A 21,250-nucleotide genomic window follows, 5' to 3' on the forward strand; every position below is an offset into this window, starting at 1 on the left:
TAAGCTCTATTTTATACTGATGATCTTGAAATATAAGTGGATCTTGCCAAACTGGCTTCTGGATTTCAAAGTGTTTTAAATCTTTGGAACATTTAAAAGCAAATAAATAAATATTATTGGTAATTTAATAGTCCTTTTGGTTTGAGTATGTAGATAAGAGTATACTTATGATTACATCATTCTATAAGAAATATTTTAGTATTAGAGAAATAAATAGCAGTGTGAAATCAAACCTTAAATTTCACTTTTATATTTTTATATCACATATAAATGATCTCATTTCCTTCTTAGAAATCTTTGTTTACAGAATATCTTTAAATCCATATGAAGTAATATAAACAGCTAGTTCAAAAATCACATTGATAATTCATTTAGCAAATATTTTCTAAATATTTTACCTGTATGCAAAGCACTGTGCTTTCAGAGGAAATGAAGGGTAGAAAAGGGAGAATAAGAAATAACTCTTGCTTTCAGTTAATTTATAAATTAGTCAGTGAGATAAGAGGTTTATAGAAATAACCATGACAGTTTTCATAACAGACATATATATTCTGGTAGCAGAGATTGCCTCTGACTAAGAAAATAAGTAAAACGTTATGCTCATATTAACAGTTGATATGGGCCACTAATGATATCTTCTTGTGGACAATTAGAGATTATAGGGAGAAGGGAATTCTAAAATGGACAATATGAGCAAATACATATGTCAAATAAAGAACAGGGAAATGATGAGAGAACAATATGGCTAGAATATAAAAATAAATTTGAGAACCAGGAAATGTTAATTGGAGCTGAATCACTGAGAGCCTTGAATGCCATTTAAAAGAATCTGAACAATATGTGGAAGGCAGTGGGATTCATATATGATGAGAACTCTACAAAGCTGAAGGAAATTTTATAAGACTCCCAAATTTGAACTAAACTACCAAAGTCTGGAGGTTGAGAACTGGGATAATGTCAGTCTAAGGAAGAGAAAGAGATTTAAAAGATATCACAGGGGTATTATCAATAGAAGTTGGTAATTGACTGTCTAACAAAGTAAAAATATGAGGAAGGTTCAAGGGATGATTGTGATCTGGCACAATTATGTTCATTCCCATTTTTCCTTTTTTTACATGGGAAGTGTTCTACACACACACACACACACACACACACACACACACACACACACACAATATTCTAACTTTATAACTTGGGAAATAGATGAAACTTACAAATCTTAGACAATTATTGCCATACTCTCTCAGTTGCTCTTTCACTCTCACAATGTCTTCATTCTCTGGTGAATATTGCTCACTGGACAGAATCACATATATTAAGGCAACTGTATAGCCCATTATTAATGATCTGATTCTGTTTAAGGAGTTACTTATATTTGAAAGTTTGAAAGTCTATTGATGAAAACTTATGTCACAATTACAGAAAATAGTCAACAATTTTGTTTGCTAAAAACAGGTTTTCTTTAGGGCATTATACAACATGTCTTTTACTACAATAGTGTAAACTACCTGAAAACCAGTAGTTTCAGGCTGTCATTTTTGGAACACCATATTTGATTGACTATTAAACCAAAACATTTCATTTGATAGATGTATCAATAGAACCAAAAATAAAGAGATTGAAAACCATGGTAATTCATTTTAAATGTTGTTATATTTGTTGGTTTCAGTTACGAGTGGAAGAATTGCCAGGACGGCAAGGAATACTGAAACAATTAAATGAATCAGGAAGTACGGTTCTTATAAGTGAAACCATAAACCCAGAAGACCACGATAAACTGGAGAATAAACGCAAAGAGGCAAACCTTCGATGGATAAAGGTCAGATATATTGGCAACAACCAATTCTTATTGGCTTATTCCATGTCCAATGTGCTACAAGCATCTCTTTGTGTCATGAATATATATACTGACTCACCTATATGATTTGTCACAGATGAAATTTGGGGCAATATTAGAAGAAAGTATAAATGCTGAAAAATCCAGTGCTATTCTTCAACATAAATTATTTCCAAGAGTTGGGCTGAACATTGCCTTAGTAATTAATTAGATGTTCAGTTGTGCATGGAAAGTCTTTAGAAGAGATGAAGGTAACCCATGGAAAAAGTAAAATAAAGCAATATCCCTAATTCTCACCCAGAGGACTTATTAAATAAATGATGGATACATGAAATGTACGCAGCTCCATTTGCATATACAAAAAGAACCACCAAAGAAACCCATAACAAATGTCCAAGGTATCTTGGGAACCCTCAACTTAAAATATGTCTCATATTCTCTTCAACTCTTTATTTGCTTATATTTAATGAGGGCTTTTAAGAAAGTAAATAGATTTCAAAAACTTTCTTGTGAAATGCATTTCTCAATCCCAGATATTTGCTACGTATTTAAAATATATTTGTCATTTAAAATCCATGTTAAATAATGCATTTTCATCAAGATATAAATAATATTAAAACTCTTCAAACTGGGATCATAAAAAGGAGATTTTGCAGAAGGGAAATATTCAAGAGAGTAAATGTCAAAATAATGTTTTCATTCTAAAATAGAAACATTGTCAATCAACAATTGTTTGTTTATTTATCAATTTCCAACTTAATTGAAAGGTGTGAATGATGTTGCAGAGAAACTATTTTTTATGCTTAGGCAATTTAAAAAGAAATAATAAAGGCTAAATTTAGAAATGTACGAGGTTATTTATTCTATTATTTTAAAACTATAGTGTGAAGTTTGTCCAACAGATTGTCTAAATAATTTATTTAATAACTAAAACAGATGCCACATTTATGGGAGTATAATAAAGTGGTATAATATATGTATTGGTTTTCTATAGTAAGAGTAAAGTAGCAACTTGAAAAATAAATATTTTAAAACAAAGTGTAACTTTGAACCTAAGAATTTTCATCCAAAACAAGCAAATAAACATGAAACAAGAGGCAAAATGTTACAGAAAAACCTTGGTTTTTTCATAATGGTAAATAAAACAGTAAAAAACAAACAAAAGCTTTTTTTTTTTTTTTTTTTTTTGGAATCATAGATTCAGAACTATAATGGACTTATTTTGTAGAAGAGGAAACTGAGGTTCATAGAGATTAAGTAACTTGTTTAGGTCATAGTTAATAAATTACAGAGCTGGAATTTGACTATCCCCTTTAACTCTGAATCAAGCTGCCTCTCTTTTATGTCCTTTTCAAATCCTATTTGAAAAAAGTTGTCATCTTTTGTACTATTTTTCTTTCTTTCCCTCTTCTTTTAAAAAATGTAATTTTTAAGTCATTATTTAACAAAAATTAACTGGAAATGTCAGAAACTCAGCATAGACCTCACAGCCCATACCAAAATAATGTCAAAAGGAGTACATGATCTGAGCATAGAGGATGATACCATAAACAAATTAAGAGAGGAAGGGATAATTTACCTATCAGATCTTTGGAGAAGGGAAGAATTTATGACCAAAGAAGAACTAGAGAACAATATAAAAGGCAAAATGGACAACTTTGATTACATTAAATTAAAAATGTTTTATACAAAAATACCAAAGCAGGAAAAAAATCTTTATAACCAGTGCTTCTGATAAAGATCTCCTTTCTAAAATATATAAAGAATGGTGTCAAATTTACAAAAATACAAATCATTTCCCAATTAATAAATGGTCAAAGAATATAAGCAGACAATTTTCAAATGATGAAATTAAAGCCATCTATAATTATATGAAAAAATGCCCTAAGTCACTGCCAATGAGAGAAATGCTCTAAATCACTATTGATTGGAGAATTGCAAATTAAAACAACTCTTAGGTACCTCCTCACACCTCTCAGATTGGCTAAGGTGACAGGAAAAAATAATAATAAGTGTTGGAGAGAATGTGGGAAAACTGGGACACATGCATTGTTGGTGAAGTTGTGAACTGAACCAGTCATTCTGGAGAGCATTTTGGAACTATGCCCAAAGGGCTATCAAATTGTGCATACCTTTTGACTTAGTTGTGCCATTATGGATCTGTATCCCAAGGAAATCTTAAAGGAGAGAAAAGGACTCATATGTGCTAATGTCCGTATTAGCTCTTTGTGGTAGCAAAGAATTGGAAAATGAGTAGATGTCCATCAATTGGGAAATGGCTAAATAATCTGTAACATATGAAAGTAGTAGAATATTATTTTTCTATAAAAAATGATGAACAAGCTGATTTGAGAAAGGCCTAGAGGGATTTATACAAATTGATGTTGAGTGAAACAAGCAGCACCAGGAATGCATAGTACCCAATAACAGCAAGAACGTGGGATAATCAACTATGAAAGATTTGATTCTTCTTAGTGGTTCAGTGGTCCAAAGCAATCCCAATAAAATTTGTTTAGAAAACACCATTTGCATCCAGAAAAAGAACTAAGGATACTGAATATAAATCAACACATGTTATGTTCATTTCTTTTTTCTGTTTTTGTTTTTTTTTTTTTTTTTAATTTCTCCCATGGTTTTTCCATTTTGTTCTGATTTTTCTTTCCCAAAATGGTTTATAAAGTAATGTAAATTAAAAATAAATAAATTTACTAGGAAAGAAAACAATGTAAATTAAAAAATAAAATGTAATTATTATACATAGTGCTTGCACATAGTAAATGCTTAATAAGTGCTTATTGACTTATAGATATTACATGAATGTTGTCAGTATTTTATATGTATATATGTAGACATGGGCACACCCACAATGTTCTGATTCTGCTAATTCCCATATTCCCTTATCTATTTCATAGGTATCATTTTAAAGCACCATCACAATAATTATGTTTCATTGAAATCATTTCCAATTTTTGAATCTCTAGATTGTTTCTAATTGTTCTCATGATTATAAATGTGAGTCTATGGATATTTTATGTATTCAATTTAAGGGAAAATAACAATTTACTCCCCTTGCCCTACTTTGTTGTCAATATACTTTATAAATTTAATTTATAATTCTAGGTTCTTACTCTATAAAATGAAGGGATTGAATCAGGAAATTTCTAAGTCCCCTTATAGTTTCAACATTCAAATATTTTTGTGATTCTGAAATTTAAGGTATGAATGGAAATGGTCATTAATAAGCCATCATCTGTGCCTTGTTGCCTTTGACTCCAGTGTCTCACTATCTGTTTTTATGCTTTTCCAGCTACTAGGTCAGGCCAGGCTTAAGACTGATTAAAGAAAAAAAGAAAATGGTCAAATCAATACATAACTTGTTATTCCTAATAATTAAAGATGCTTTTAGTGGAATAATTATAAAGGAGGTATTAAATTCTCCATTACTGGAGAATTTCAGTTGGAGTTTGTATTCATTACACATGTTTAAGGGAATTGCTTTTCACGTGCTTATTGGCTTAGATGGCCTTTGAGTTCCCTATTGATACTACAAAGGTCAAAATAACTAGACCTCTCCCTTCTTCACTGAGTGAACTTCCCTCCCACTCTTCAAACACAACAAAGAGATGTGATTATTAATATCTTTATTACAGGCAAGAAATAGTCCAACAGGAAAATTTGAAACATCATTCTATAATGCTTAACTGGAAAATGAATTTGCATAGTAAATCATTGATTCCTCTACTATATATTTATCATTTAATTTCCATTTTAAAACTTTTACATAGACTTTTTAAAATAAAAAATTAATCACTCTGCATTACAGAGTAGTAGGACAAAGATACCATGGATACAATATCTTTTCAATGCAGTATCTATTCAAAGGCTCTGGTCTACTTGTTTTTAAATAACAATGATTTTAAAATGAATAAAAATTAATAATTTATTGGAAAAAAGGAAAGAAATCCCCTATTACTCTTGGGCTTAAAGGTAACATATTTAAAACAATCTCTTCTCAAACCTTTTCATAGCTATATAAGTTATTTCCCTATAGTAGTGATTGTGAGCATAAAGGAGAAATCATACACTAATATAATATAATAATAATTATATACTAACATAAAACATTTTGGCTTTTATTTCTGCATTGCTTTTGCTTTCATAGCATTGACCTTGTAAACAGAGGGTTTTCCTTCTTTCTAACCAAAACAATAATGAAATAGCATATTCTCTTACTCTACCTTAAACAAAGACTAAATAGAGTGTAAATTCTAGCCTAGTTTAATTTTTTACCATTTCCTATAAAACCAATATTTTGTGCAAAAATGAAAATGATGGTATTTTTGTTAAAGGTCATACCAATATGGAGAATAAAATTCTATCATAATCTTTATACCCATGCATCAAGATGTTTGAGTTTATTTTAATAATTAAATATCTGCTTCTGTATCCAGATAAGTTGCCTACCAAGTGCTTCAAAGCATAGAAAAGGGGCCCTGAGCACTGGGTTGGGTGATGCATTTTTTTTGCCATATACCACCCGCCAGGACACATAACAGATCAGTAATGGGTTTTTTACCTTTTATTGTGTAGTAAATGGATTGATAGATTACTCCTAGGGCCAGTGAACCATGGAATCAGAGGTTTGAGGGAAGGAGTTTATCACTTTTTAATGTTATTCTTGTCTGGTATCAGCCAAGAGGAATGAGGTAGATTATCAGAGAGTAAGCTGTATGCCAGAATCACCATTCCCCTCATTTATCCACCTTAGGCTTTAAGACAAGGGTACAGTACAGATTATGAAGGTACTGCTTGATGGAGACATTTTGTTTTGTTCCCTTTTAATTGGTCTGTTGGTATGAAAACTAATTATAAAACGTTGAAAAGATGATTCCTTTGTTTGTTAGAACAAATCATCTTATTCTGCTGAAGAGATAAAAAAAATTGAGAGGAATGACATGTTTAATTTGGGAACATTTTCAATATCACTAAGAAAAGTATAGCTTATCTTTGGCTTGACTGACCAAGTATTGAGAAAACTGAATAGGGGTAGGAAAAGTACTGGAAACCAAAGTCATGACAAGGTTATGGTTTAGAACCAAGTTGATCTTGATAGTTTTGAGTGATAGATTTGAGTTATTTATAACCTGAATTACCTGAAGATTAATAATAGCACACACACACACACACATGCACACACACACACACACAGTCTCTCTCCCTTTCTCCACAGAGAAGCATATGTGTGTATATATATTAGCACACACATACAATATGGATTTTATATATATATATATATATATATATATATATATACATACACACACACAAGCACACTCATATGAAACCTTAAAAACTAATTTCTTATGAAATCAGCATATTAAACAATATTCTAATTTAAATTTTATTATGGATATAGTATTTGAAAATACTTAGCTTCTTCAAAGCTCTACCTATTTAACCATTATTGATTTCCTTCTAGAGACTTCATTTTGTAGAAATACCTAGGCCATCACTTTCATTCCCTTTCTAGTTCTGTTCCTGGCTTCTAGACTTTCAAACTATGATTTCTTATCTTTGAGCTTCCCTCAGCAGCTAGGGCCTCCTCATCCTGAAACATTTAAGAATGTCTGACGTTTTCTCAACCTGTATTTGCTTGTATTTGTAGCCTCAGTATTAAGAAATGCTTATTTCCTTCCTTCTTTTCCTCCTAACCACATCAATGTTTAAATTAATCCAAGGTCTCATGAATGCTGTCAGTCTTCCCTCCAGGAGTAGAAGCTACAACCTGTTTATACTTTCTCCTACTGTGTTTCCTTATTTACATTGTGGCATAAAATGGATCCATCAATGTGCTGGAGGCCTTTCTCTGTGCCTTTAACAGTACTGGTTCCGGGCCAGCTAGGTGGCACAGTGGATAGAGCAGTGGGCCTTGAAGTCAGGAGGACCTAAGTTCAAATCTGGCTTCAGACACTTAATACTTCCTAGCTGTGTGACCCTGAGCAAGTCACTTGACCTGAATTGCCTCAGCAAACAAAACAAAAAACATTACTTGGGTTCCTTTCAGCACTCAGATTGTCTCTTTCTTGTCCTTCCCTCTTACCATGTGACTTATCCACCTCCTTTTCCAATCATATATTTATTTCCTGGATTATATTATTTATTCTACATCCATGCAGATTCATTATAAGCAATGTTCTACAACCCATTTAAGTTCATCATATCTCTCTTCATTCTCCTTTCAGTCACACACAGTTTTGACTTTTGGTGATTATGATTCTTCATGATTCTTAGCCACATACAAATAGATAAATCATTCTATATGAGAAGATATTTATATCTATTTCTATCTCTATATATCTATCTTCACATATAGATATATCAGTATCAATATGTATAGATAGATCTATATCTCCATATATATATTCTTTATATTAATTTATATCAATATTAATATATCACTATTTGATATCTATAGAGATATGAATTACAGAATGACACTATGAGGACTGGATTGTCTGATATCTGAGACAACTCAGACATCAAGCTGTCAATTAAATACCCAGGCTACCTGTCATTAATACCATCTAATGCTGGAAGGAGTTCTTGAGTAGCAACCAAGTTTTCTCTATTTTGGGGAAAGCTTACTCTCTCCTGCTATCTCCATCTCCTTATATATAAGGGCATTATTTTTGTTTTTAATTTTTTAACCTTTTGTCCAGGACTAGGCATCAATAAGAATTATACAATCAAGTTTTGTACCATAGCTGCCCCCAAACTACTAAGGAAAAATTTCCAATGATCCCTTAAACCACTCTGTGTTTCACTGATTCACCTCCAACACTTGGACATCTCCAATTACCTGTTGTTTTTGATCCAGACCTATTGTTTTAATAGTATAGGGGATCCCAGATGAGGAATCTCTCACTACTAATTCATATCCATAACTGTTCTGGGAAAAATATGTATCTGAGGCAAAATCTGCAACCAGATCTTCTTGAATCCTTGAAATTAATTTTCTATATATGCTTAACTGCATCTATTATTATTGTTGCTACAAAATAAAAGGGTCACTTTTTTATCATTTAAAGTGCTAGAACAACATAGGTCCTAGAAACTTTGCCATTAACAACATTTCACAGTTTACCAGTGGGATGTATCTTTTTGTAAGAATCATTGGTACAATGACAAATTAGCCTAAGGTAGTTTTGTTGTCCCTTGTTCAGTGGAAACAGGAACAAATCAAGCAAGCTAACAGCGAAAGTAAGTGAATAGTATACATTTCATATCATTATACTTAGTCTTTTTGATAACTTAATAAGAAATGGACTTCAAGTATTAGAAAATAGTCAATCTTCACCCACTTGTTCCCTCTACCTCCAAAATCCCCCATCCCTGTGGAAAGGTAAGCAGATGTTCAGTTTCACAGATTTTATATTAACTCCAAGAATATTGCAGAACCTCCTAAATGCAAAATATTATTAACTAAATCATCCTATTAAATTAGTTATCTTTTTATTGTTTACATTATGGGAAAGAAGTTTCTATAATTATATCCATTATGTACAAAGAATTAGTGCTTTTAAAGACTCATTTTAAGTTTTTTATGCAGTTTATATAACAAACAACAAGCATTTATTAGGAACTAACAGTGCAATGGGAATACAAATAAACTGCTACATTCCTACCTTCAAGTAGCTTAAATTCTAATTGGTAATGTATGATAGTTTCAAAATATCTTTTGTGATGTTATGATACCCCTTTCCCAATTTCATCACGATATGAGCACTAAATTAAGAATCAAAAAAATTTATCCTCTTCCTAGACTCACTACTTAAAAGTTCTATGATCTTAGGAATCTTACTTTTCTATGTCTCAGCATAACTATTCAGTCAAAATGGGAAAATAATTAAATGATTGATGGTAATTGATAATTAAAATAAATAACAATTTAAAATGTTGCACTATCTCCATCTTACAAGATTGGTGGAGGATCAAAAACTTGTGTATAAGAAAACACTATAAAATGCAAAGTACTGTTGTTATTAGCTTTTTGATGAATTTTCTTTTACAACACATCCATTAGCTGGGTGAGTCCTTTGTCCTAGTACTTCTACTTTCTTTCTATACTTTATAATTTGATTTTATTAACAGTTGTCATGGATTCAATGATGAGCATTTAGAGAGAGCTAGATGTAGCTACAGATAGACATACATATATGCAATATGCTTTTTAAAAAAAGGCAAGTACTGAATAATAGCAATGAAGAGTGAGATATTTCAATGATTCTCACACAGTCCCAGTTAATCAAGTTAATCAAGGTCTGCTATCTGAATGATACTGCGTTTCACTGAGTTTCCTAAGATGGAAGAAAAAAGAAAAGAAGAGGTGTAAAATGAAAGAATTGTGGAGTGGGAATTCCACAGGGTACAGTAAAAGGTGTGGAGGAGAAATCTAGAGTATGGTATTGAAGTAAGATAGGAAAAAGGCGAATGTAAATGAGGAACCCAATGAGAGGAGTTAGAGAGGAAAAGTGTATTCTTTGGTGGGCCATATCTATGAAGCATCTTTATTCTAAGTTTTTTTTTAATTAAATTAAAAATTTTAATGCACATATTTTTTGAATCATGTTGGAAGAGAAAAATTATAACAAAAGAGAAAAATATAGGAGAAAAAACAAAAGAAAGAATTTGATATAACATGTATTAATTTACATTCATTCTCCATAATTTTTTTTGGGGGGGATGCAATAGCATTTTCTGTCCGAGGTTTATTGGGATTGCCTTTGATCATTAAACCTCTGAGAAGAAGCAAATCTTTCATAGTTGCTCATTGTACCTTCTTGCTATAACTGTGTACAATGTTTTCTTGGTACTGCTTGTTTTGCTCAGCATGTAAATTTTTCCAGGTCTTTCTAAAATTAACTTGTTCATCATTTTTTATAGGAAAATAATATTTCATTACCTTCATATATCATAATTTATTCAGCCATTCCCCAATTTATGGGCACTCATTTTTCAATTCTTTGCTACCACAAAAAGACTTGTTACAAACATTTTTGTTTTCACCACTCTATGTCTTAGCCAATACCAGATGATTTTGATGATTTCTACCCTATAATATAATAGTCTGGTACTTCTAAGCCAATATTCTTTGTATTTCTTTTTAATTAATTCCCTTGATATTCTTGACCTTTTGTTCTTTCAGATGAAATTTGTTACTATTTTTCCTAATATGTATAATATATATAAAATTTTTGGCTGTTTCATTGATATGACACTGAACAAGTAGAGCAAGTTAGGTAGAATTCTCACTTTTATCATATTAGCTCAGCGTACCCATGAGCAATTGATATTTTTCCAATTGTTTAGATCTGACTTTATTTTTGTGAGAAGTGTTTTGTAATTGTGTCCATATAGTTCCTGGGTTTGTGTTTGCAATTTAATATCCAAAGATTTTATTTTGTTTAGTGTAATTTTAAATAGAGTTTCTCTTTCTAAACTTGCTGATGGGCTTTGTCAGTAATATATAGAAATGCTGATGATTTGTGTGAGTTTATTTTATATCCTGCAACTTTGCTAAAGCTGTGAATTGTTTCCAGTAAGTTTTGGATGATTTCTAGGATTCTTTAAGTATATCATCATATCATCTGCAGAGTGATAGTTTTATCTCCTCATTGCCTATTCCAATTTATTTAATTTCTTTTTCTTTTCTTATTGCTAAATCCAACATTTCTCATGTAATATTGAAAAATAATGGTGAGAGTGGATATCCTTGTTTAACTGCTGATGTTTTGGGGAATGCATCCAGCTTCTCTCTATTACATAAAATGCTCTCTGTAGATTTTAGATAGATATTGCTTATTAATTTAAGGAAAATTCCCTTTATTTCTATGTTCTCTAGTGTTGTTGTTGTTTTTTCATAGAAATGGGTGCTATATTTTGTCAAAAGCTTTTCATGCATCTAGTGAGATTGATATGATTTCTGTTGGTTTTGTCAATTCATATGATCAATTTTGGTAATAATTTTCCTGATATTAAAAATGCCTGGAATAGATAGGAGGGTTATATTCAAAGTATAGCAAGGAGATTACTTGGCTGGTACTCCAAAGAGCTCAAAGAAAGAAGAAAAGTACCTATAAAGCACAAAAATATAGTAGCATTTTTTTGTTGTTGTAGCAAACAGGAAACTCATCTGTTGAGGAATGCCTGAGCAAAATGTAGTATATTAATGTGAAGTGATACTATTGTTCCAGAAGAAATGACAAAAGCAATGGTTTCAGAAAAACATGGGAAAATTTGTATGAACTAATAATAAATGAAGTGAACAGAATTAGAAAAATTATTTATATGATAACACCAACATTATAAAGGCAAATACTTTTGAATGACTGGAGAGTTCTCATCAATTTACTAACTAAGCAGAATGAATATTGATGATGATAACTGATGATGATACCTGCCTCCTGATAGAAAGGTAGTAAATTCAAGAAGTAGAATGAGACAAATGCTTTTTGATCTGCCAGTATGACAATTTGTGTTGTTCAATTTCATTTTTATTATAAGAGGTTTTTTTTTTCAATAAGTGTGGAAAGTAGTAGGAGGGAGAGAAAATAAATGTCTTTTAATTGGGAAAAAGAAAAGGAAAAGAAAATTATTTCTCAATTTAGAAGCGATAGACCCATCAGTCAAATTATATTTGTACGCTTCTGCTACCATATACATCTGAATACAGGGAAAAGTCTATTATGATGAAGTCCAAATTAAAAATGAATGTCTTAGTAGAAGTTACATTCCAAATTTACAGGACTTATATATGAAGTAGACTGGTCTTATACCTATTTTTTCTTCCCAGACTTTGAATCTTTTTTATATGTTTCTTTCTTTGGATGGGCAACTTTGAAGACTAGGAGAATTTTGTTTAAATGATTAGATGTCTTAGATAGAAAGAGATGAGGGTAGTTGAAGGGCAATGGCTACAATGTGATAGGATAATATAAAAAAAAAAGTATAAATAGCTTAGCTATAGTTCAGCTGCAATTTCCTGTCTTCAAATATAAACAGGACAAAAATAAAATAATCAGATTTCACCATTTCAATTGACAGGTGCCAGAGATGACTTGGAATTATTCCACAGATTTTGCTATAAGTGAATGCACTATACAGTTTTTATAGGCTATCATCTAGGATAAGGAATTTGTCATATATTTCTCTTTAAGTTTTATTTCTTCAGTGTGGAATTTGACCTAATGATTTTTTTTTATATTTATAGATTTTCAAAATAAAATTAAAAAACCTCTAAGGCTGATTCATTATTTCTTTTGTGGTTCAAGATATCTATATCTTTTCAGATAAAATACATCTGGGCAAAATTTTCACACTGGAAAAATCCCTCTCTGAGTGTCTTGTTTAAAACCTATAGCGATATTCTTTTTCATGTCATTTTGGCAGAATACTTGCAGCCAAATTTAGTTACCGGTTTTGTTTTTCTTCATTTGAGAGTGCAGGCTCAGTAGGTAGTGCTAAATTATCCCTTCTTTCCTTCCTTCCTTCCTTTAGTTTCCTTCTGAATTATATAGTCACTTTTGCTAAAGAACTCTGATTCAATATTAAAAGGCTCATTCTTTCAGAAGATATGGAAAATCTATAATAATTGTATTCTAAATATCTACAAGCATATATTTACTGTCATGGGCAGCTAGATAGTGCAGTGGATAGAGTCTCAGGTCTTGAGTCAGAAAGAACTGAGTTAAAATCCAGACTCACATTTACTAGCAGTGTGACCCTGTACAAGTCATTTAACCCTGTTTGCCTCAGTTTCCTCATATGTAAAATTAGCTGGATAAAGAAATGGCAAGCTGCTCCACCAGTATCTCTGCCAAGTAAAATCACAAATGGGATCATAGTCAGACATGATTGCAACAACTGAAAAAAAATGTTTACTATTGTTAATACAGTAATGTAACCAGGTATCCAGACATTTCTTATGGGTAGAGAAATGCTCTGAAACCTGTTAATTTGGTGAATTGCTGTCCTCAAGAGATATTGTTGTAGAAAACTCCTTGGAGTAGAAGTTTGTGCATGAATGTACCAGGTTAGGAGGAGGCAGGAATGCTCAGTTGGAGTTTAGATTTGGAGAGAAGGGAGCACAGAGGTAAGTACTACAACTTGTAGTTGGGGAAAAAAATGAGACTAAGAGAAGCTACTGTAAGCTTGATTTATGAAAGGAGGTAAGGTCTATGCAAAATTCTTTAAATGGCTTTAGTCTCTACTCATTAGGAGAAAGGTTGACTGGAATAGACAAGATGCTTTCTGTCATCTCTCTTTGAATTGGGCAAAGAGCACCATGAAGGTTTAACTCCCTTCTGTTCTTCTCCTTTGCCTTAAGCTTGCAGGCATGTTTGAGCCTTTTTTCTTCTTAAGTCACTTCTAGTTCTTGATTTGTTTCTTTTTATCTATGCTTGAGTATAGCTTATCTAGGATGATGGATGGATGGATATTAATTCTATATAGGGGGTTACAATGGAGAAACCAGTGAAAAGCTTTTGAAATAGAGTTAAAGAGACAGAAATGATGGACTTCTGTTTCTAATGATATACTAGTGTGGTTCTGTGCCAAATGAAAAAGAATTTCATGCTTTTGATCATCCTAGACTCCAGTTTCTTTATTGCTCAATACTCTGCCAGGTACATCACCCATGTACTGACCTCACTTTACTGCCTTCCAGATTTTGACCTTAGAATAAACAAATTCATGTGTATGTATCATACATACACATGTATAATTGTAATTGTATAGATTATTGTATTTTATTGTATTGATTATATCTATATCTGTATCTATGCCATAGAATAAATACATACACACATATATACACATACATACACTATATGTACATACACACATATATAATATAGAGAGACAAACAGAGGGGGGAGAGAGAGAGAGATAGAAACAGAGAGAGAAGGAGAGAGAGAGAGGGAGAGAGAGACAGATAGGAAGTAAGAGAGGAAGAGAGAGAGGGATAAAGAAAATATCTGGAACTGGAAACTATTGGAGAGTGTCTGTGAACTGGGAAGTGAAGGAAGAAAATATGATAAATACCTATAATGGAAAACTATTTTGATGTAAGAAATGAAAAAGGATGGGTTTCAGAATTTTCAGAAAAGGCAAATAGAACTAGGAGAAAAGTTTATAAAATAATAACTTTTAAAATTTTATTTATAGAATAAAATAAGCACTTATAAAACAGTATAGTAAAAAGATGATATATATATATGTGTGTGTGTGAATATGTGTGTGTGTGTATGTGTGTGTAAAATTTTTCTGTACATAGTTTTTATCAGTACTGTCTCTAGATATAGATAGTATTATGAGCCTTTTTTTTCCTATTCACTTTGCCTTTCTAATCTGTCACCTAACTTCATCACTTAATTCAAAGTTCTATCTCCAAGATCATCACCAATGTTTCCATTTCTAAACTCTGTGGTCTTTAATAGGTCCTCATCCACTTTAAACTGGTTGAAACATTTGCTACTATGAACCTCTTGTATATACTATGTATACTTGGATATACTATACCCCTCTTGGATACTTTTCATTCCAAGAGTAGTCATAAAATTTCTTCCTGGTTTTCTTTCTACATATCTTAATATTCCTTTCTAATCTCCTTTGCTGAGATATTAAATATACTTATTTATAACCCAAAGTGTCCCCAAGAGTCTCTCCTGGGCCATCATTTTTCTTTTTTCTACACTCTCTTAGTGATCCCTCAGTTTAGGTCCCATGGGTTTAATTAACATGTGAATAGAGAATAGTTCACAGGTATATTTCTAACCCTATTATCTTAATCTCCATGTTCACTTCACCAACTGCTACTCCGCCATCCTGCTAAAGGAGGTTTGCTATTGATGAGTCCTCAACACTGCCCTCTCATCTTCCACATCCAATCGGTTTCCAAGATTAATTTCTATTTTGCCTCTAAAATATATAACTTTTTCTCCATTATCATCCTCATTCAAGTTCTCATTATCTCTTGTATATTATTGCAATATTTTCCTAATTTCTGGGCTTACAGTTTCTCTGTCTCTAATATGCTACATGGTTGTCAAATAATTCTTCCAAAAAACAAATCTGATAATGTGTATCTCTTGCTTAAGAACTTTGAAAGTTGCCCTATTTTTTCTAGGATTAAATACAAACTCTTCAAATTGACCTTCAAAAATTTTCACTATCTGACTTCACCCTACCTGCCAAGCTTATTAAATATTATCCCCACTTTACCTTCTAGACAAAGTGACTTGCTTTTTCTCAAACTCTTTTTAGCATTGCTTATCTTGCTTCTATCTTTGGAAGAAACTATCTTTCATATCTAAAATACTTTGAAATAAAATCCTGTATCACAGTGGTAGCAGTATCAGAAGAGGGAAGTGAGTGTCTTGGGGTGTGCTGGCCAGATTTCTTTCTTAAAGACTAGGTCTTAAATCAAAACCAATTTGATTTTAATTGGCCACCAGTAGGTCCTAGGACAAGGCTCATTTGCTCATTGTTTGAGTCCTGATTGATTCAGATTGAATGTAAAGAGCTTTGACCAGAAACCTTGAGGATCTGCCCCTCCCAGATGCATTCCTTAATTTATTTATTTATTTGGATTTTTTTGGACTAGGTGAAAGAGAAGATTCTTTGCTTCCATTATTACCTAACCTTAAGTCAAACTGAGACCTGTTGAAGACCTTAGCTTAAAAAGACCTAAGTCTCCCATTTAATGCAGGGCCATCTCCAGTCCTTCTGATTTATATCTGGCCACTGTATCCAAATGGCTCTCTAGGGGAAAGTGAAGCAGGTGACCTTGTACAACCCTCCCTCACTTAAGTCCAGTTCACTTGCATGTCATGACATCCCTTCCCTGATGTCATGATCCTCTTCAAGAATAAAGAATAAACAGCAATAGACAATGGATGTTATGAAGGCAGAAATGATGGGCCTTGACAACTGTTTGGATTTGGAATGTGAGAGAGAGTTGAACAGTTGTAGATAACATATTTTTCAAGCATGGATAATTGAAAAGTACACATAATAATAAAAATAAGAAAGTTCATAATAGTGGATACCTTGAGATGAAAAGTATTAAGTCCAGTTTGGGACAAGTGGAATTTAAGATATCAGGAAAATATTGGTTTAAGTTCTGACTTTGACATATATTGACTACATGACTTTGAAGAAGTCACATGACTTCTTAAGTTTTCTAGATCTCCTTAAAATAATTACCATTGAAGTTGTAGAAAAATTGCCAATGTACATTAGTAGTAGTCTTTTCCTCACCATGAGTTACTTATACTAAAAAAAAGAAAAAAATCTGTGCCCTCTCTCTCAAAAATTTAAATTCTGGAACTTAAGCAATCAGTATTATTTACCAAGCTTTGGGAGACACCCTTGACCCTTATCAAAATCATAGTTGGAAATCAATAATGTAATAATTTGTAATATTCTACATTGATGGCTGATACCTTTCCCTCTGTATCTGCCTTTCTGAATTCTCAAATTAAAACTGCATCACAATGGGATAAAGATGAAACTGAGCACAAATACCATATAATAGATGGTCTAGGGTCTCGGCCCAAGTTTTGGAAAGGGCTTAGCCAAGGCTGAGGTCTTGAATGCTGTCACACCTCCTGTTTAATTTTATATAAGGGAATTTCATTTAATTGTGTATGGAGAATGTGTGACAAATATTTCCAAATAAGCCTTCCGAGAAATCTAATATAAGGATTTTGCTAATGTTTGGCTGATATTTATTGATGAGGATAAAAATATTAAGATAATTATCACCATGATGATTTGTATTTAAAGAAAGTCGAATAAAATACATCTTTTAGATTGTTCAGACACATCATTTATCAAAAATTTTGTCATTTATGTCAAGATCAGAACATTCTTTTGAAATCTTTAAGATAAAATAAATTTCTCAATTACTGTCAGAGATAGAAATGTACAGACTTGCAGTTGGAGGAAGATGGAATCATATCAAAATAACTTTCACAGAAAACTCATTTTTCAGATGTGACATAAAAATAAGAGATACTTAGAAATAATAAGAACATAAAACTTAAGTAGATATTGATGCTTTTAGTTTCAGAAAGTTAGGGCTTTGTTAGGAGTTTTTGATATTCAGATACTATACTGAGCAATTACTCCAAGGAGATCAAAAATAGATGGAAAGTAGACATATATATATATCTAAGTATATGTTGCAGTTCTTTTATGAAAGCAAAAAGAAAGGAAATAAAATGAGTGCCCATTTATTGGGGAATAGCTAGACAATTTTAGGGATCTGAATGCAATTTTCACTGCAATTATTGTTCTTTGAAAATAAAGAATATGAAAAAGTCAGAGAAACTTGGAAAGTTTTAAATGAGTTAATATAGAACAAATTAAGCAGAAAGAAAAGATCATGTACAGTGATGCCAAGAATATAAAGAGGGAAAGCTAAATATTATTAGAACATATTAATTCATTGAATAATTTTGACTACAGATGGTGAATAATAAGATATACCTTCTTCCTCATAGTCATACAGAGTAAGGCATGTTCTGTCAAACCAGATCAATGAATTGTTTGTTTGTTTCCTTAACTAGACTTTTTTGTTGTAAAATGTTCTATAGAGAGAGGGACAAATGGTCTTGGGAAATGACTGGAATACACAAAATGAAAAGAACAATTAAAATATTTTAAAAATAGACAATTAGCCTCTAATGAATTATTTTAAAACATTTTAAGGTTTTAAATTATTTTAAAATATTTATTACATCTCTACAAATAAAAAACTTAATAGATGAAGAATGCCTATGATCCATGGCAAAGAATTAAGTTGAAGCAAAAGATGATTAAGGAGGAAGAGGGTGGGCTGGATTGCATTTTAGAAACTACAGCATTTTCAGTGATTCCAAGTTATTCTAGGCAAAAATAATCTATTTTTAACAAAAATATCTTCCTTTTGGTAATATTGATATAATAAATATTGGACCATCATAATTGCTAAAAAAACAAAGTCCATCAAAAAGGCAATGGAAAGATGAATAATAATAGCATGAAGACTACAACTTAGTTCCAATGATGAAATATATGAAAAATGTAATATAGCACATCAATTAAATGCATAATCAGAAAAGATTTTCCTGTCATGTAGTGAGAGCAAGAGATTATGTGATACATTACTACCTATGAAATATAACAAAAACTGGAACTCCAGCTGTATGAATAGAGAATACATATAAGATTAAGAACATTAGTCATACAAGCTAAGAAATCATGTAGGAGTTGAAATCTTTATCATTGAAGGGAATACCCACAATGATGAGGACATAGGCTTATGGGAGGTTTGCTGGTTTTTTGTTTTGTTTTGTTTTTTGAGATTTTTCATGGATTTAGCAACATCTATCTACTGAGAGAATTTAAGCTACCCTTAAAAGAAAAATGGGAATAAGGATAAAAGTACTATTGGTTTACTAAATTGTGAAGTATTGGTTTCTAAACTTTGTGTTAATTGTACAACTCATATTGCAACATATTCCATTTCTATCCTATTTACTTTCAGCCTTACCATTAACAATTCACTCTGACCCAATATTCTGGAGTCTTTTCTTACTTGTGCCACACCTGCCAATTGACAATGTGAATTAGCTCCCAATTCCTCTCTTTTTGTCTCTTGGTCGCTGCCACATCTCAATAAGGGAAGAAGGAAAAGTTTAGTTATCTGCCAGCTCTTACATATATCTTCTAAACAGCTGAGGAAATAAAACTTCAGAAAGGTTTCAGGATCACCTAGAAACAGAAGAGACATGCCTGAACACAGATATTTCTGTGCTCTTTTCACTAAACTATACTTCCTTTCAAACAGACATAAACACACACACACACACACACACACACACATACACAAACACAGAGCTTTATTTTAAAATGATGACTAATAAATTCATGCAACAGCATCCTTCTGCATAGTCTGTTCTAAATACATCACTCCATGGTGCCACCAGAACTGGGTGTTCAGTATCCTGTCAATCAACCACCCATTATTAAATGCCTTCTTTATGTAAAGGCACGCTTCGATATTCTTGGGATAAATATATCATGGATGACAAAAATACCTGTTTGCAAGAAGCTTATCTTCTAATGAAAGAGACATTAAGTGCATTTATAAGTATGTACAGAATAACTACACAAAGATTAAATGCAAATAAAACAGTTAAGTCTAAAATAGTTTGAGAGAGAGAGTAATAGTAATTTAATCAGTGAGTCTATAATTTAGGGCAAAACATTACTGAAGCATTTTAAGGAAACTCTAGAAATTTGCCCAGGACATATCTCAGAAGACTTGGGCTTTGTTTTTATTTTGTTTTTGTTTGTTTTACTAGGATGTGCTTTAGCCCAAGGTTTCATAAGGAATGTCCTTCTTACCTTAGGCAGCTCTAGAGATAGGAAGGATATAGTAAATTCCCTCACTCAAATGAGTACAGATGTTTAAAATTGGAATATGTGAAAGTCTTTCCAAGTAATTGGATGCTTTGAATGTTTTATTCATTCCAGGTAGATGCTAACCTGAAACTTGAAAGAAAAAGTACAAGTGTTGATTAATGATTTAGTGCCAACATAATGATTTATATATTAATTAGTAACTTGTTTCGAGATATGTGGGGGGAAAACTATTTTAGGTATTATGTCCATTATTAGTTTTCTGCTACAAATTGTTATAGTTTAATTTAAGAATATGCTTTTCAGATAATGTCTTTTGACTCTTTATGGATATTTCAGGTAATAATTATTTTCTGATAGTTTGAAGATAGAAAATTTAAGTTAAGAAGATTGCTTAATAACATTTCACTGTGAGCAATTTTGAATTTCAAAGAAATAATTACAATAATGCATTCAAACGTTTTGTAGCCTATAGACTAGTGTGCTATTCTATGTACATATATAAAGATGAAAAATTCTTCCATTGTCAATTGCTATATATTTTCAGTTAATTTTGTGCTGATGATAATAAACCCAACCCAACCAATAAAATAGTGCATGTTTGTATCAATCACTGTTCTAACTGCTAGAGTTACAATTACTAAAAAGAAAGAAAAAAAGTGGCCCCCCAAAGAGTTTCCTCTAAAAGGGGCCACAACACATACAAAAGCAGGGTATTTGGAGGAGAAAAAGGGGAGTTCTGTGGAGACCAGGGGATCTTGTTCAGTGGAAGTAAAATTAGGAAAGGCAGCAGATTCAAAGTGGGTGAGCTAAGTTCAGTTTCTGCCTTCTGTGAAGAAAAGTTATAGGAGGGAATAAGGAAAGGGTTCACAGTGAAATGATGCTTGATTTGAATCTTGAAGGAATTGAAGAATTCTACAGAGCAAAAAGTAAAGAGGGCCTTTG

At 31.9% G+C, this 21,250-nt stretch overlaps 1 protein-coding gene across 1 annotated transcript in view; it reads left to right on the forward strand.

The window, feature by feature from the left end:
- Positions 1-21,250, forward strand: part of DMD (dystrophin) — a 2,117,885-nt gene that overhangs the window by 1,296,585 nt on the left and 800,050 nt on the right. The window contains 1 exon segment of the mRNA XM_074300855.1: positions 1,670-1,819. Coding sequence (XP_074156956.1) covers positions 1,670-1,819 — 150 coding nt within the window.

This window comes from Sminthopsis crassicaudata, chromosome 3 (assembly GCF_048593235.1).
Source record: "Sminthopsis crassicaudata isolate SCR6 chromosome 3, ASM4859323v1, whole genome shotgun sequence".
Taxonomy (NCBI): Eukaryota; Metazoa; Chordata; class Mammalia; order Dasyuromorphia; family Dasyuridae; genus Sminthopsis; species Sminthopsis crassicaudata.